The following is an 18,925-nucleotide window of genomic DNA, read 5'->3' as shown; positions in this document are numbered from 1 at the left end:
TTTTGGTGCTGGTGAGGTGAGCATGGAGGTTAGGTTCAGGAGGAAGTCCTGGGGTGGAAGAGGCGAGCACAGCTTGTTCTATGTTTTATCAAGAGTCTTGTCCCAGCCAGGCAACAGTGGTGCACACCTGTAAACCCAGTACTTGGGAGGCTGAGACAGGAGGATCATAGGTTTGCAGCCAGCCTCAGCAACTCAGCCAGGCCCTCCACAATGCAGTGAGACCCTGTTTCAAAGTAAAATAGGGATATTGGTGTAGCTCAGAGGTGGGCTGTCCCTGGGTTCAATCCCCAGTACTACACAAAGAGTCTTGTCCTGCATACCCAGCTGTACCCAGGAGTTCAAACATTCCAGGTGGGCTCTTGGAGGGAGATTCTGAAGATTAATTACGTCTGATCCATAGATGAGTCCCTTGGCACCTGAAAACAGCAGTTTCCAGCCAAGCAAAAGGGCAGCGTAGCACACGGGCTCCGGTGCCACCCGCCACCTTGGCAGGTTTCTTAAGCTTTCTATTCCTCCTAAAATGGGGATAGCAGTCAGCCACTTAGCGTGCTTGTGAAGAGCATTTAATGTGCTAATGTGCTTTGAAACAGTGTCTAGCACAAAGTAAGAGCTGTGTCTAGGGGTGTATTAAATAAAATTAAATTTTAAATGTCTCAAAAAGGGTTCCGGCTTTTCCACAGTAGCACCTTTCCTTGAACTTAGAGAAGGCTGTGGGGTGCTCAGAGATGTAGCATATCTTACTCATCTTGGAATCCTCCGTGACCAATTTGGAGCAGGCCGGGCATCCCGGTGCTTATGGGGAGGAAGAAGGATGAGTTAGTGAAGGATGAGTGGGTGGGTAGCGAAAGGAATGAGTGTGCAGGTGACTTTAAGAAGAATCAGCTTCCTTCCCTACAAGATGGGAAAGAGACCCCGTCAAGGAGCTGGAGCTCAAGAGTTTGAGACTCAGTGACCAGGAGCTAAGTCACGTTACCAATCGGCTTGTGCCTCTCTTGATAGACACCAGATGACCATGAAGCAGAGACGGGCATTAAGTCAAAAGAAGCAAGAAAGTACATTTTCAACTGTCTGGATGATATGGCCCAGGTAAGCTCGGTGGTGGGTGTACTGTAAGCCTTTAAAAGCCAAGCATGGCAAGACTCTGTGTAGAGTCCACATTGCCAACTGCAGCCGCGACTTTGATCTTGAATAGTTCTGTCCCAGCTTCAACTAGAATGCCGTTTGGTTTGGGGAACATTTTTAAAACCTTACACCAGCTCCCTAAAAATAGCTCCAGTTGATTGGCTCCTGTTTGTGAAGTAGTACTGGCCACTCTCGCTGTTACTGTCACAAGAGGAATTCCAGCCCATGAATACACCTGAATTTAACATCCGTGACTCACCATCTTAGTTCCCTAGGGCTGCCGCGACGGGTAGCACAAACTGGCTGGCTTGAGACAACAGCTATTTATTTTGTCACAGCTCCTTCCGATGCTCAGAGGGCGTAATGATGGTACCTGCAGGGCCACGCTCCTTCTGGAGCCCTGAGGACCCTCTGCCACCTTCCTGCGGCTCCTGGCAGTGTTCAGCATTCTCTGCCTCTATTCTGTGTAATCCCTGCCTCCTCCACCTCCTCATGTCTCCCAGTGTCTTCTCTGTGTCTTAGTGTCCAGATCTCTTCTCTCGTGAAGACGCTCATCACTGGATTTAGGGCCCACCCCAATCCAGCATGACATCATGTTAACTTGACTGTATCTGCAAAGACCCCATTTCCAAGTAAGGCCATATTCAGCCACCAGGGAATAGGGCTCGAACATATATTTTAGGGGAGCACAGTTCAACCTACTCTACCCAATCTTTCTAGCTCACTAGCAGGAACCACAGACGCTCACCTTTGTGCCCCAGAGAAAATTCTGGAACTTCTGCTATTTTTAGCATCAAGGCTAATCTAAAATCAGGGCAACCCAAAGTGAGTTTTTCTTTAAAGCAATGAGAAATAAAGATAAGGCCCAATAAACACTTAGCACACCTCTTACTGTGGATGAGTGGAACCGAAAGTCCAGATTCTGCGTAAAGTACACTTGTCAGTTGATTAGTAGCTTAGATTGTCTGAGAAAACTGAAATTACTTTCCAGAGCATGTCTCCCAAAAAATAGAAAGTACCACAAGCCTTTTAAAGGCTATCCTAGTATAGACTTGCTCTTGGAAGAGGCAACCTGTGTTTAGATACCCTGCCTGCGTTGGCCAGAGGCGTCCACAAAGAAAGCACAGGGACGCACGTAATGCAGACCCGGCTCATGGAGCCAAGGGGGTCTGCTGCAGTGGGGGACGCTCAGCCCTCCCTTTCCCTCGAGAGGTTAAATAAGCCATTTTTCCATCTTTTTTTCTACTACTTCATTGTGATTCTTTTTTTTTTCTTTTTTAATTGTAAAACACATAGAGCATAAATTTTACCATCTTAGCCTTTTTTAAATGTACAGTTCAGTAGAATTAAGTACATTCATACTGTTATGCAACCAGTCTCCAGAACTCTTTCATCTTGTGGTTATTTTTAATGAGGTGTGATTAGAGCTGCATTTCAACATAGCCGATTAAAGCTGGAGCCGCTTACGTCCTGTCACCGAGATGCGTTTGCCACCACCGGCCACGGCAGCCCCCGCCCCCTTCCCGGAGCCTGGCCGCCTCTGCGGAGAGAGGAGCCACAGCCTGTGGGCACCAGTGGCTCGTGGGGACGCCCTCCACAGGGGGCAGAGCGCAGGCACCAGGGCCGGGAGGCAGGCTCGCAGGATCAGGGACAGGCGCAGGACGGAGAATAAGGAGAGTCAGGAGAGGCACGCCGGGACCCTTGGTCACTGCCCTCCTTGCTTGCAGGTGAACATGACAACGGATTTGGAAGGCAGTGACATGCTGGTGGAGAAGGCGGACCGGCGGGAGTTCATTGACCTGTTGAAGAAGATGCTGACCATCGATGCTGATAAGAGAATCACTCCGATCGAAACCCTGAACCACCCCTTTGTCACCATGACACACTTACTCGATTTTCCCCACAGCACACAGTAGGTGTCCTGCTTGATGCATTGCCGGGGGGGTGGGGGGGAACATGTCCTTTAAGATGCCTCTGGTAAATATCCTAGGCTCTCTGATTTCTGTTGCAGCCACCCAGCTCTGTCCTTATAGCTAAAAGCAACCACAGGTACAATATATAAACACATGCATAAGGCTGCATCCCAATAAAACATTTGTTAAAAAATATGCAGGGGCCAGGCATGGTGGCGCACGCTTGTAATCCCCGCGCTTGGGAGGCAGAGACAGGAGGATCATGCAGGTTCGAAGCCAGCCGTGCTGGCTTAAGAGACCCTGTTTCCAAATTTTAAAAAAAATATAAAAAATAGGTCTGGGAGTGTAGCCCAGAGGTAAAAGGGCTTCCAGGAACCCCAGTACCACACACACACACAAAAAAAAAAATGCAGGGACTGGCTTGGGACCCCAGGCTATGGTTTGCTCCACACCAGAAAGGAGGGTGCAGAGGAGCAGGGGCAGGGTGAATAGACTGGGGCTCTGTGCCTGAAGGGAGGTGCCCAAAGTGGGGGCACCCTGGAGGAAACCTGGATTCGGCACCAAAGGCTCCTCCCAGAACCATCCCGCAGTGGACTTAGTCCACTTCATATTTGCCTTTGTTTATCTCTGAGCAGCTGTGTGCTGGGCCAGAAGTGGGGTACAGCGGGGAGCAAGGCAGATGGGGCCCGTGCCCCTGAAGGAGAGAGGGAAGTGTTGGACGGAGATGCCCAGATCACCAGGCTGCCTCAGGAAAGGAGGGGTCTGGGCAAGGCTAGCAGAGCCTCGGGTTACAGGCCAGGAAGACCCAGAGGAAGAGGGTGGCCGAGAGCCGGCCCAGCATGGCCTGTATGGATGTCTCGGCAGGGGCAGGGAGTGAGGTGCCAGGCACAAGCCCCACACACAGAGGATTTGGGTCATTATCAGAGCAAGAGAACACTAAAGGACTTTTAGGCAGTGTGTTGGTTGGTTAGATGTGTCAAACACAGTGGTCATTATCAGAGCAAGAGAACATAAAGGACTTTTAGGCAGCAGGTTGGCTGGTTAGATGTGTCAAACACAGGTCGGTCTGCTGACACACAAGGTGTCTGGAAAAAGTGTCCACCGGGTCTCGTGGCTCAGAGGCTCTTGGTAACGTAGTGACAGCCGTTTCACTGTCACTACGGTGCAGTGGCAGAAGCAGAAAGCTGTTCAGCAGGCTGAACAAGCAAGTGCAGGGTGGAGAAACAGATCTCAGCTTTTCAAGAGGGGAGGCTGTAGCTGGGCGTGATGGCGCACCCTTGTAATCCCAGCATTCGGGAGGCTGAGACCAGAGGATCACGGTTCGAGGACAGCCTCAGCTACTTAGTGAGGCCCTCCGTAACTTAGTGAGACTCTGTTTCAAAATAAAGAATAAAAAATAGGGCTGGGGGGGGGTGTAGCTTGGAGGTCGAATGCCCCTGGGTTCCATCCCCAGACCCACATACACAAAAAAGTGGGAGGCTGTGAAAGGGAGGAGTGCAAGGGTGGACAGGGGGGTCTTTTTTAAGACCAAGGTGAGCTGAGCAAGCTTAAATACTGATGGCACCTGGTAGCAAATGCAGATTGAAAAGATGCCCCGGGTCAGGTCACTGAGACAGTAGGGGCAGGATTAGAACACAGGGAGAAGGGCCGGTGTGAGGAAAGGGCAGGGGGCACGGGGGCGCGGGTGTCGGGTGTGCTGGTTTTGTGGAGGAAAGCTGAGAGCTCCTGTCAGGCTGCTTCTGTCTCCGAAGTAGGCGGTGAGGTTCTCTGTTGAGCACGAGGCGGCTGGTGGCCTAAGGAGGATGAAAGGTTTAGGGGGCTGAGAAGATGATGTGGAAGCAAATTGTGGGACAGATACAGTAAAATTGTGGAGCGTGAGGTCAGACCTGAAGCTTGGCGGTGTCATTGGCCTCCCCAGATGAGGGCAGAGAGGGACTGGACAGTGGCTGTCACCCAAAGGGGTGGCTGCTAGAGGCTCAGCTAAAGAGCAAGGGAGTGAAGGGGAGGGGCCCACACGAACCAGGTGCCCGTCAACTCCAAGAACGGCTATCAGAACCGCCCAAAGAGCCCCACGGGAAGAGAATGTAGCCACGACCACGGTGCTTGAGTTTGTGATCGAGGAAGTGGAACAGCAAGTCCGAAGGCCCAAGGAATGGGTGGCAGGATCGAGTCAAGGTCACTGGGATGAGAAGCAGCTGAGAAGCCAGGGCGTTTGAAGAGTCAACAGTAGGGGGATGGCCTGGGAAGGAAGGCTGGGCCAGCGGCAAAGAACTCAGTGAATGAGGAAGGAAGTCTTTGGTGGGAAACGGGGATCGCTTCAGCCCTCAGCCCTCAGGTATTTGGGATATAAAAACATAAAGACACACATCCCTGAACCTCTACAGGGGAAGTAGTGTGTCCGAGAGAGCAAGAGAATCTCTAAGATCTGAAGGGAAAAAGAATGCTACGAGAAGAACCTGGAGATAAGAGAGATTTGCAAGCCAGGATTGGCCCGGCCATGACCAGAGTCAGGCTGGGCTGAGTCTCTAGCCTGGATACCTTACCCAGCCTACGAGCAGTGAGTAGGTGGTACCCATCACGGAGGCCTTCTCGATTTCAGTTCTGTTCTTAGCAGTCAGTGAAGCACGTCAAGCCGTACTGCAACCACCCAATGGCACCTCCTGAATTCAGAACCATGTCAAGCTCCAGGACAAAGGAGGAGTCTGGACCTATCCCTTCCAAGCTCTTGTGTTTTGTCTGCTCTGTTGCTGAGTGCGGCATGATTCAGTCTAGGAGGTGTTGGTCTGGACCGCCAAGAAGGGAAAGCTTGGTGATCTACTGGATAGGGCTCCCGTGGGACCAGTCTTTCTGTATTCAGGGGTAGAGAGGAATGATGGAGAAACACAGTGGATGAGAGACCAGGTAGACTGGGATGCTCTTTAGAAAGCTCCGGTTGGCCATCTTAGTAAGCTGGTGAGGCCGATGCATGGCGGCTGGTCCTTGTCCAGCTTCTGTAAGCATCAGCAGAATGCTTCACTGAGGAAAATGGGTCTAAGAAGGAAGGTCAGGTCTTTCGGCATACCTGGGCTTACCTGAGAGTACGCTGGATCCCTGAGGGTCCCCGGAACTTGACGGGAAGACCTTGGTAAACTCTGAGGTAAAAGTAAACCCTGCTGTGGACTCCCACTCTTGGAGCTGAGCCATAGATGCCTCAACATCTGGATTACTAGATGGAAGAGACCCCGACTCATTTCTCTCTACCAGGATTCTAGAGTGCAAAATCCTTTAAAGCCCAATCTTCTTATACACTAACCCAGAGTGAAAGTAGTTGCCTTGTTGTGACCATCAAAGCGCAAACCATTTCAGTTAGAAAATTCTGAAGGAGCCCGACAACCTAGCGTTGAATCATCGCAAAGCCATCAAATACTTTATGTTACAAAAAGAATACAGAGAGTGTTTATGCCATCAGCCTCCACATGAAAACACTCAGCAGTATGCTTGGGACCTGGAAGCTCTGAATCCATTGGCATCGCCAGCATTACTAGTGGTATTTTTAGCTGTTGGTAACCATGGGATATGTCTTCTTTTCTCTCTGGGGTCATCAGTCAGTGAGTGTTTATTTAGCATGCATTATGTGGCCAGTAAACATAGTCATTAGCTGAGAAAGCAGTAGGACTCTCTGAGTCATGTCTAGGTTAATTCTATGAAACTTGGAATGCATGTTTCATGGGAAGGATATGTGGGGATAGCCCACAAACACCTGCTGAGCCCAAACTATAGTATGCAGAAAGAGGAGACATTTATAATCTCAAAATAACAGAAAACTGTTATCTTATATTCCTAAATAGACATTTAAAAGTTAAATGGACTTTATCTTGAATATTAGCATTTAAAGAAAAATGAGTTTAGTGAAGACACGGAAGCGAATGAGCAGCCGTGTGCAGCCGCTAGGACACTTTCTGAAGGATGAGGGATTTTCGGGTGCTGGAATGGGGGAGGCCATCGGCGGCTTTCCTTTTCCTGGCTGCTTGTGTCTGCACCTCTCTTATACCTTTGTGATTAGGGTTTTGTTTTGATTCACCGATGCAGTAGAGGGAGAGAACGAGGGAGACAATTCTACTTCCAGTAACTGGGCAAGAGTTGGAAAAGATAACAAGAATGAAGCTAAATAGGATGTGTATGTGTGATGGCTGCCAGTATTAAAATAACCCATCTGGGGCAAATTACTTCTCTTCTCTAAACTTAACTTCACTGTAAAATAGTAACAACAATCCTACTGCTGTCTTATGGATGTCATAGGAACAAGTGAGAGATTACAAACACGTACCACTGCTCTCAACAAGTGTTAGCATTGCTATTAATTATTGGTATCATTATTGTTTAGATACTCAGTTCTGTTGAGGAGAAAGAGTAGCCCTATGGTCTTGGCTCTGGGTTTGGGGGGCTCCTTGGCCATCCCCTAGGTGGTGCAGGTGGCCATGGGCAGCTGAGAAAGGGGAGCAGGCATTGTCTCTGGGGAAGGTGCAGGCAGGTTCTCAGCTGCTATTTAATGTTCCACTCAGATTTTTCTAGTTGGTTGGTTGATTGGCTGATTGATTAGTTTGTTTGTTTTGGTGTGCCGGGGATGGAACCCAGGGGCATCCTACCTTCAAGCCACATTCCCCGGACTTATTCTTTATTCTTTATTTTGAAATAGGGTCTCACTGAGTGGCAAAGGGCCTCACTAGGTAGCAGCTGAGGCTGGCCACAAACCATGATCCTCCTGTCTTAGCCTCCCAAATGCTGGGATTACAAGCATGCTCCACCACGCCTGGCTAGTTTTTATGTTTTTGTTGTGTTTTGTCTTTTATGGGCCAGAAACCACACTGAGCGCTGAGACTGAGCAGTAAGGCGGGCAGGTCCATGGCGCGAGGGAGCCGCAGTGGGAGCGGTGGGGCTGGTGGTGAGGAACAGAGCCTCTGCCCATCCAGGACGGGGCGTGGGGGGCAGGGCATGGGAGCGTCATCCAAATACCTTGACAGTCCAGTCATACTGCACACACTACCTGGGAAGCCCGGGAGACTTGGGTCTCGCTGGTTGTCCCGGTTACTGAATTAACCGCTCTTTCCATTTCCCACCTTTCCTCCGTCACCCACTGCCCTTTCCCTTATGTCTGTCCTCTTCTGCCTCTTACATGAACAGCGTCAAATCATGCTTCCAAAACATGGAGATCTGCAAGCGTCGGGTGAACATGTATGACACGGTGAACCAGAGCAAAACCCCTTTCATCACACATGTGGCCCCCAGCACGTCCACCAACCTGACCATGACCTTTAACAACCAGCTGACCACTGTCCACAACCAGGTGAGTGGGGGCCCGCGCCCACAGGCGGGGCTGGCAGTGTGGCAGCAGGACTTGGATTTACCCCCACACCGGGTCAGGAGGCAGAGTCCCTTTGTCGTCATGTTCGACTCTCTAAGAAAGTATTTGCTCTCATGGTTATTTCTTCTGAGAAACCCAGGCACTTCTACATTGACTCCTGGCACCCTGACAGCTCCCAGGAGGGAGTCCTGAAGGGACTCCTGAGATGGCGCCCTTCCCACTTTCCTCTGCCCTGCTGTGGGGATGCAGAGGACAGAGAGCATGATCCTCTTATGCCTGACCTCCGCCAGATAAGGAATTTTAGACCTAGAAGGAACTCAGGTCCCTCCCTTCATCTTCATCTTCATCCCCCTGGGTCTACATGATCTCCTTTCCAGACAGATCAAACCTGTCCTTTCTCCAAGTGAAAGGAAAAACAGAATCCCAGCAGCTAGAACTAAAAGGGACCAGAAAAACTATGGTATTCTTCCCATAGACTCCCAACCTTTTGCAGAAAATTGACAGAATCCAACAGCTTGGTACAATGCTTGAAACACAGATGACATTCTGGAAATCATTCTTGAATGAATAATCTCCAGGTCCTCCCTCCCACTGCCCCTCGGGCCTAAGACCCTGACTCTCACGCTCAGCTCCAGCCTTACCAGTTCTTTCTACAAGAGCTAAGGCACTTATATCTGTCCCAACATCAATCTGTAATAACAATGCTTCTATGTGTATATACACACACACACACCTCCAGAGGAGAAGACTGTGTGCTACACCTCAAGTGTGGCTCCCTGCACCAGGCTGTCCACTCTGCTGAAATGTCCCCTCCTGTGCCTGAGGAGTCACTGGCCGCTGCTTTTCAGCTGCTGGCCCTATCTGTCCTGTCTTCCTGGGGCCACCTATACAGTGTATCGGTGCACTAAGGCCTAGTTTTACCCCAGCAGGTCATCTCTCCCTCTGCCCAGACTCCAGGAGGAGCCTGGAATCTGCTGCCCCCTGGGGGCCATGAGTGTTCATGGCTGTCCTTAGGGTGAAGAGCCAGTGCTCCTTCATGCTCAGAGTCAAGGAAAGGGACATTCCTGCCTTCCCCTAGCCCAGCCCTGAGGCTAAGGCATCCACAGCCAGACAGGAGCTTCCCGACGAAATGCCACCTTGTCCATTACCCCTTGAGCTTTTCCCTTCAGGCCTCATGAGACACTGATTTTAATTCCATAATCCTAAACTTGCTGTCCCCATCTGCCATTGTCCACCCCATCTGGTCCCAAAGGATCTGAGAGAGAGCGCAGGGAGGTCCCTTCTCAGATGTGAGTCAGGTCAAGGGAGTCTCCCTGGGTGTAGAGTGCAGGCCTCCATGGTCTCGGCCCTGCTATAGAGCTGTGCTTCTGGGGCTCCTGGCCACACCAGGGGAGGCTACCCCCATCTTACCTGTCACATGACAGCCAGGACGTCCACCCCAAAGAGTGTCACAAAGACTGCACACACAAAGGGCTTCTCACCAAAAAGGGAAGTTACGGAACAAGAGTAGCTCTCTTCTCCCCAGTACTGAGATATCCCAGATCTGGCTGAGAACTGAGGTCAAGCAGAAGCAGCTGGTAACTTAGTACCACACACAGGCCAGCACGCCAGTGAGGGAAAGCGTCATCCCACAAGCGAGCAGTCTGAGAACCAGGTCTCAGGTCTCCATTCTCTGGCACTGGATTCTCCTATGCCCTACTTTTGAATATATCAGGGGAAAACGTTACTCAGGATATATCTAGCTTAAGCATTAGGGCCTGCTTTCCCTTCTCTGCTAATGCTATGAGCAATAACATTACTAACGGTGACCATTTCTTATGTGCCAGACTCTCCTAAGTGTGTTATACCTCTAATCCTCCAGCAATAGTGTAAGATAAGCATTATTAATTAATATCATTCCCACTTTTTTTTTTTTTGTACTGGGGATTGAACCCAGGGGCATTCTACCTCCAAGCTACACTCTCAGCCCAATTTTATTTTTATTTGGAAACCGGGCCTCACTAGGTTGAAGAGTCTTGCTACTTGCTGAGGCTGTCCTTGAGCCTCCAATCCTTCTGTCTCAGCCTCGTAGGTGATGGAATTACAGAAGTGTGCCACCACACCCAGCTTTTGTTGCCATTTTAGAGGAGGAAACCCAGGCACAAAGCAGTTAATCTTCTTACCCAAGCCCACTTTCTCAGTTCATGCAAGACGACCTGGCCTTGGAACCCAGCAGTCTGGCATCAGTGTCTGCACTCTTGGAATACTTGCACACGCACAGCACCGTGGGGGTCCTCAAATGCCTTTGCAAGGTCTTTCTAAGTATCTGAGTTCAACAAGACCCCTCTGACCATTAGTATTTGAAGTAGCTTTCCCCATGAACTCCTTGGAGTTTCTGCCCATTTAGTTACTCAGAAGCAATAAAGTAATTTCTTGATTTTATGTTAGAAGTGGAAGGGTATTACACAGTTCCTTGCTCCCCCTAACATATATCCAGTAGACTAACCAAAGGACCTTCTCCCAAATTATCACTAATCTATAACCCATAATCCTTTGTCTCAAGAAAGCTGTCTCAATAACCAATCATCTTTCCTGTCTCAGAGAAGCTGATGCTCTCGAAACCAAAAAGGCTTCTTGACTAACTACTGTGTAAAGCTGTTCAGTTCCCCTGTTAGAAGCACAGTGGACACGGAGTCCTCACCTAGGTTCCTGGTGTGACCCCATGGATCAGCCACTTCTCTGACATTTCCATGGTATCCTACCATTTGGACCTGTTCTTTGACCAAGAATTGTAATTCGGGTCTATAGAACAGGCTCAGGCCCCTTCCTTGTGGATGTCAAATCATTTAAACATGTACTGCAGTTGCTTCCAAGAATCACGTCTCCCATTTGGAAAGCCCAGTCAGTCTCCAGAAAACCTGTTTGTGTTGTTGTTGTTGTTGTTGTTGTTGTTGTTGTTGTGGTTGTGGTTGGTTGGTTTTCTTTTTCCTCATGGTGGCCCTCTCTGTCCCCCTGGAACAGGTGATAGGCTAGTTCCCTTTCTCAGAACCAAGGAGTTTCTAACAGGGTTAGAAACTGTGTGCCTAATGCTCACACTGGGAACTGGGAACTGGGCCCATGTCAGGACACAGTGCTGTTTGTCCTTGAATCTACAAAGAGCTGGAAAATTCAACCTCTCAAGGAGCTCATGGTCTCCATGGCAAGACAGGCTGTAAGCAAAACAGATAAATCCAAGAGCAGACTAGACACACAAAGGGCCAGGGAAACCAGACTGCTCCTGGGTCAGAGGAGGGAGGGACAGCTGCAGGCAGAGAGTGCCAGCACTGGGACCAGCCCCTCTGGACACTGACTCTGCCATCAGGCAGGCTGACCAGCCCTCTGGACACTGACTGTGCCATCACGCAGGCTGACCAGCCCTCTGGACACTGACTGTGCTGTCACACAGACTGACCAGCCCCTCTGGACACTGACTGTGCCATCAGGCAGACTGACCAGCCCTCTGGACACTGACTGCCGTCACACAGACTGACCAGCGCCTCTGGACACTGACTGTGCCATCACGCAGGCTGACCAGCCCTCTGGACACTGACTGTGCCGTCACACAGACTGACCAGCCCCTCTGGACACTGACTGTGCCATCACACAGACTGACCAGCCCCTCTGGACACTGACTGTGCCATCAGGCAGACTGACCAGCCCTCTGGACACTGACTGTGCCGTCACACAGACTGACCAGCCCTCTGGACACTGACTGTGCCGTCACGCAGACTTACCAGCCCCTCTGGACACTGACTGTGCCATCAGGCAGACTGACCAGCCCCTCTGGATACTGACTGTGCCGTCAGGTAGACTGGCCAGGCCTCGGCCCGACAGCTGCACCATTTCCAGCACACATCTTCTTGCAGTAGCTGTGCTCTGCAACCATCTGAGGCCTCTGTGAACAGTACTGCCCGAGACCTGAGCAAGAGGACTCCAAGCAGGAGCCTCTGGCTGCCTGGGACCCAGGGTCCTTACGGTCCATGGAGCCGCCTCTGGATTTGTCCTCCCAAGCGTGAACTGCACCACCAGGCCCAAGGGGAGGGCTGTGAGCAGAGCTTGGGCATGTGGGCTAGAGGACTCTGTGCACCAAAGCCCCTCAAGTTTGGGCGACAGAGCTGGGGAGGAGAAAGCAGCCAGGCTGCAGCTCCCAACAGCCCCACTCCTTCACCATGTTCTTGTGCAAAAACCAAGGAATCCCAAACCCTCAACTCAGACCTGGCCCTCCTTGTTGTTAGAAGGTGTACTTGTCAAAGGTGAAACAGTCTCCTAGCTCTACTTTTAACTGCTCATTGTTTAGACATCTGGTGTGCAGGCACTCTTGTCCTCTTATCAGGAGCCCATAAATGTGGGGAATGGGCCCAAGTGTGACTGTCCCAGTGGCTCTGTGTCTCCTGTGGCTTCAGGTGTCTGCCTTTCTCTGAGACTTTCAACCGGGTTTCTGTTCCTCTCTAGTTTTGCTTTTTTTTTTTTTTTTTTTTGCTTTTTTTTATTTGCTCTTCTCTGAGTTCATTTGAGTTCATTTATTTGATTTATATCTATTTCTCCCAACACACCACCTCCCTCATTTTTTATTTTTGTTTATTTTTGTTTAATCCCCATCATTCCTTTAGGCTCCCACCTCCACCAGTGCCACTATTTCCTTAGCCAATCCCGAAGTCTCCATACTAAACTACCAATCTACACTCTACCAGCCCTCAGCGGCGTCCATGGCCGCGGTGGCCCAGCGGAGCATGCCCCTGCAGACAGGAACAGCCCAGATTTGCGCCCGGCCTGACCCCTTCCAGCAAGCTCTCATCGTGTGTCCCCCCGGCTTCCAAGGTGAGGACCTCTGGCCTGCTCCCCGCAGGGCGCCCCTCGGCTCCGGAACCTGCTGCCTTCAGGCAGGCTCTCCTGGAAGAAAGCCCTCTTGGTTGCTTTCAGTGAGAGCTCTGGTATCACTGAACTTGGCCCTATCCTACTGTGACCAACCTAGAGATAATAGGACTTGCGCTTCAGCACCAAGTCGATTTGTTGGTATTCTCCCCACCTGCCAGGGATTGGCCCTGGCAGCTGCCTCTAAGTAAGCAGGCTGTCTCAGCTCCACTGTGATGCTGATGGCTCTTGCTCTCCTCACAGGAGATATCCTCTGTGTGCTTTATCTAGAGTGAATTGCCAGTCTCTGGCAGCCAACATAGTCCCAGTTCACGTGGAGAATAAAAATCTGTCTGAAGAGAATCTCCCAGAGCCTCTTCCCCAAAATGATTTTTTTGGCCATGATCCTAGCCCTCTTCTCTTGTAGACTCTTAAGAAGCTACAGGTGACTGTGTACCTTGTCATGATTTACCTAGCTGCAAAATATATTTTTGCAAACCACACTTGTAAGCACGAGAGTGGTTGCTTCGGTTCTGTCAGTGAACTTCCAAACGGACTGAGCCATTCTCTCCCCAAGCCCTTACTGTGACGCTCAGATATAGCTCAATAATCAGAAGCCCTAGTTTTCCTGTTTTGTCAACCTAACTGTCCCACTCAGCATCACACAGACTTCTTCACTGACCTTCCAGCCTTTGAAAGCATTCAAGGTTTTGGGGGAATTTAAGTTGGAAACTGAGGGGGACACTTACCCATGTGATACCTGGCTATTGGGTACTGAGAGATGAAAGATAATTCAGCTGCCTAAGAAGGTTCTCTTTACCTAGATGTTTTATCACTCAACTAACTCCTCTCTCCCTCACCTTGTCTGGAATAGGCTTGCAGGCCTCTCCCTCGAAGCATGCTGGCTACTCGGTGAGAATGGAAAATGCCGTTCCCATTGTCACTCAAGCCCCAGGAGCTCAGCCTCTCCAGATCCAGCCCGGTCTGCTTGCCCAGGTAATTCTCCTGTGCTATTACTCATACCGCCATTGCCCGTGTTAACGTTCACAAAAGAGATCTCCACTGACACCCTTCCTGGTAATGAGTTAGGTGCTTCCAGTCGTCAGGATATATCTGTAACTTTCTAAATGATCCCCAAGTGAATTACCTTCCTAAGTATCTGCTTACAATTCCAAGAAGAAATTTAGATACAGAGAGTCTGGGGAAATTATTATTGTATCTTTGAAATGCAAATTAATCTGGGAGACCTAGGTTTTAATCCTAAATCTGCTAGTAACTCTCAATGACCTAAGGCAAGTCAGTTAACATCTCTTCGCCTCAAATTTCTTCCTTATAAAACAGAAATTATTTCTTAGAGCCAAAAGGAGCCCTGGAGATTATTCCCTCATTTTATAGTTGGAAAAAAAGACTCGCAGAAGCTGTGAGCTGGAACCTTCCTCATCTATCTAGATAGGGACTCTAATGAAGGAGAGCCCAGAGGTGAAAAATGGTTGAAAATGTTTAGAGTGCTATATAAATTTAAGGTAACAGGAGTGATGCAGTTAGAACAGTAACTAAGCCTTAGTGACACTTGAACCCTAATAGCAAACATATCAACATCACGCCAGGCACTTTACGGCTGCTAGTTTGTTTAATCCCGACAACCATAAAGTAAAATGTTTGTCTCCGTTTGGCAAATAGGAAAGCTGTCTACACCATAACTAGGCAGTGACTTCCTCAACGTCCCACAACAGTGAGGTGGCAGAACCAAGAAGCCTCATGCAAGCACCTGCCCTTTACCCACTGTGCTAATAAGTAATACTCATTTTCACTGTTGGGCATCAAGGACAGCTTGACCTAAATGCTGTTTAGAAGCAACTTTATTTTTAAGTAAAGTCGTTCCCAAAGGCTTTCCCAAAGACACTCTGGTAACTTGTTAACCAGAAGTCATTGTTTGGGTTTTCTGTTGCTTTCATTTTTATGTGCTCAAGTTACATACTTCTTTTCTGGGCTCTCTTGTCCACTGGCTTCTCCTAATATCCCATTTCTTTTGAACATCATAAAGAAAGCCTTGTTCTCATACGGCTCTTCAAAATTGTCTATTCTTGTCCCTTTCCATATACATTCTATTTCTCTTCCATAGACTTTAGCTTCAAAAACAAACAAAACACTTGGTTTATATTTATTGGACTTGCATTGAATTAATATTTACTTATATTTAAAGTCACTTTATCCATGAACATGGTATAATTTTATATTACTTTCAATAAGATTTTCTCTCATTGGAATAATTCCTAAGTATTTTACAATTTTTGTTATTAATTTTGTTTTCTAAGTTTTAATCATGGTGTTATAGGGCTATAAATGATTTTGGTCTGTTGAGCAGGCTACCTAACAGTCCTGTTTCAGTTAACGTTTTTGGATTTGCTCAGCAGATAAGCTTTTTATTTGCAAAACATAGTTTTGTTTCCTGCTTTCCAATTCTTACATCTTTTATTTATTATTCTTATATCATTGGGCTGACTAGGACCTCTAAAGCAGTGTTTAATAACAGTGGCCATATTAGACATCCAGGACGTTTACCTGACTTTAAAGAAAATTCTTCTAGCTCTTTCCCCTTAAATATTTTATTCAACTGTAAGTATTTGATAGACACTCTATCATGTTTAAATTATTTAATGAATATTGAATTGTATCAAATGATCTTTTGCCTTAATGGAATACTTGTGGTATTTGTTTCCTTAACAACAAAAAAAAACAGTTTGTAATGCTAAACTATCCTTGTATTCATAAGATAAACTTTATTTAATAATGTTGTACTTGATATGATGGTATCTTTTCTTTTTGGTGGTACTGGGGGTGGAACCCAGGGGCTTTTCTACTTCCGGGCTATACTCCCAGACCTATTTTATACTTTATTGGAAACAGGGTCTCACTAAGTTGCTGAGAGCCTCACTAAGTAACTGAGGCTGGCTTCGAACCTGTGCCATCCTCCTGTCTCAGCCTCCCAAGCTCAGGGATTACAAGCGTGCGCCACCACGCCCGGCCAATGGTATCCTTTTAATACTGGGCTCATTTTGTATATATTGTAGTTAGTATTTTTCTATCTGTATTCATAAGTTAGAAATCACATATACTTTTCTTATTTCATAGAATCTTTATCTGATATGTTTTGTTGTTGTTATTTTTTACTTTATGGGGATTGAAACCGGGGCATTCTACCTTCAAACTCTCTTCCCAGTCCATTTTTTCTAAACAGAATCTCCATAGGTTGCTGAGGTCGAGGCTGGTCTCAAACCTGCAGTCCTCCTGTCTCAGCCTCCCAAGTACTGAGATTATATGCACGCCCTCTACACCTATCAAATCTTTATCTGATCTGAGTATGAGGTTACATCAGCCTCACACAATAGGCGGGATATTGTTACCTCTTCTGTTTTCTGGAACAGTTAAGAATGATGTTAAACATTCTCTGTGTCCTCGTCCTTATGTCCAAGTTGACACTGTGCAAACGAGCACTAATATCAGCGCCTGGTGGCACACACTTGTTCTTGTTGGAAGGTGTCAATGGAGAGCCTTCTGTGTTTAAAGCTGGCCTACACCTTCCTCTCTCACCAGTCCTGTAGTTTCCTTTTGTTTGCAGAGGTCGGTAGTGGGGAGTTCAGAAAAGGCTAAGATGTGTCAAGGGAAAGAACAATAGCTTATTCCAGGGGCAAAGAGGCTTGTCCATACTCTGAGTGGAAAAATCCACACCAGTCTCCCAGTACTCCTCTTCTGTGAGTCAAAATCTATAGATTTCACGCACACTTTAAAGGGTAATGACAGACCCTTTGTTGTGTTTGCACTTAACCTGAGTAAACCAGGAACCATCTCTGAAAGAAATGATAAGAGCATCTCTTCTTAGCTAGAATAGACATTCTTCGCTGTATTTGGTAGAACCAATGGGCTCAGCACTTTGTTTCAGTCCTTTAATCCTAGCAGGGAGAGCTCTACCTTTTGCTTACTTGGAAAAAAAGTCTCTGGAGTATTGTAAATCTCCAAGTTGATTTAACCTAAATCTGTAATTGGGAAAGTGAACATAAATGTGTGTACAAGGATTTTAATTACTACAGCATTTCTAACAGGGAACTGTTGGAAGCAAGCTGAACATTCATCAGTAGGGGATTTGTTAAATCAATAGATGAGTGCCTAAAATGGAACACCATGTAGCCACTAAAAAGGACATGGGAGGCATATGTTTAGACACCCAAAGACTTCTAAGATATACTAAGTTTTTTAAATCCTGCTGTATCCAGTATCACGCTGTCTCTTGTTTGTTGATTGATTTTTCAATTTCACTCTGCTTGTAACTTACTCCATGCCAATGCATTTGCCTGTTAAGATAGAGTTCTCTCCTACATATTTTTAAATAATCCTTTCAAAAGAAAAGTTAACTTACAAAACCAGTATAGTAGACGGGTTTCTTTTTAAGCAATAATTAAACATTTAAAGTGAAACCTTCATTTTTTTCTATGAGTAAATTTGTAGGTGTCAGGCAGAAGCATTCCAAACACAATTACTTGTTTTAAATGTTTCCGAAAAGTTGGCAGCATTCTTTTCTTCTATTGAGAACCTCTTTAAAGATTTTATCTGTGGAGGTGTAGAGATGGGATCTCTGAATCCATGACTTGTGTTGATTTCATTTGCTTTGCCCTTCTCCTCGTAACATCCCTTCCTGGGAAGCGAGCCTCTGCGGGACACCCGAGGATATATGCCCGGCAGGAGGGCGTGGGAATCACATCTCTCATGTCAGTGGCCTGCACCTCTCTGGATCACCTTACAAAGAAAACATGTTTGATACTCCCTAAAGGGGGCTGTCATCCCCACCCACCCAAGCCACAATTAGCATCTTGGCCACCAAAAGAAACTGTGAACAGGTAAAGGCAGAAAGGTGAGAAGTACCTTTATCTCCTTTGTCAAGGGGCAAGATTTAAAACCCACTTTGGAGCCGGGCGTGGTGGCGCACGCTTGTAATCCCAGCGCTTGGGAGGCTGAGACAGGAGGATCGCAGGTTCACAGCCAGCCTCGGCAACTTAGTGAAGCTCTCTGCAACTTAATGAGACACTATTTCAAAATAAGGAATAAAAAATAGGACTGGGGGTAGAGCTCAGAGATAGAATGCCCCTGGGCTCAATCCTCGGCACCACAGGGAAAAAAAATTTTTTTTGACTAGCAAGGTTGTATCAGAAATTCAGAAATGCCAGATCCTTGCAGACTCCATTATCGCATTCTTCCGATTGAATCATATCCCCAGAACCTGTTGTTAGCTGGAGCTTTTTAAACCGTCAGTGCTTCTCATTCAAAACCTCCACTGCTCCACTTCAGCCACCAGTCCGTCCAACCACTGTCTTGCTGTCTGCATCAGCAATGCCGAATCCCAAATAGGGGCCACCATTTTTGTTCTCTCTCACAAAGAGAGACAGGATATGGACTAAGAATTAAATTGCCCACATCCACATACCAGCCCTGACACACACTGGCTGCGTGACTTTGGCAAAGTTCTCGTTTTCCCGAGGGCGTGTGTGTGTGGTGCTGGAGATTTAACCTTGTGCACGCTAGGCAAGTGCTCTACCACTGAACATCTCCAGCCTGAGGATGTTATTTCTGAAATTTAAATTTTATTCTCTTTAGAAGCAATACAGGTATATAATTTTTAAAAGCTAAA

The 18,925-nt window shown here is 47.7% G+C and overlaps 1 protein-coding gene across 3 annotated transcripts in view; it reads left to right on the top strand.

Annotated features, from left to right (window-relative positions):
* Positions 1-18,925, top strand: part of HIPK2 (homeodomain interacting protein kinase 2) — a gene marked incomplete at both ends in the record, with an annotated part of 122,745 nt that overhangs the window by 73,251 nt on the left and 30,569 nt on the right. For 2 of the 3 annotated variants that reach the window (XM_080700915.1, XM_080700916.1), the window contains 5 exons: positions 1,000-1,086; positions 2,850-3,034; positions 8,196-8,358; positions 13,086-13,212; positions 14,120-14,241. In XM_080700915.1, the coding sequence (XP_080557041.1) occupies positions 1,000-1,086; positions 2,850-3,034; positions 8,196-8,358; positions 13,086-13,212; positions 14,120-14,241 (684 nt within the window). Of the gene's footprint in view, positions 1-999; positions 1,087-2,849; positions 3,035-8,195; positions 8,359-13,004; positions 13,213-14,119; positions 14,242-18,925 lie in introns of all 3 variants that reach the window. The other variant, XM_080700914.1, reaches the window with a different exon arrangement.

This window comes from Muscardinus avellanarius (assembly GCF_963383645.1).
Source record: "Muscardinus avellanarius genome assembly, chromosome: 9".
NCBI lineage: Eukaryota > Metazoa > Chordata > Mammalia > Rodentia > Gliridae > Muscardinus > Muscardinus avellanarius.
The sequence above is the reverse complement of the archived record's forward strand: the minus strand, read 5'-3'. Positions and strand labels throughout refer to the sequence as shown.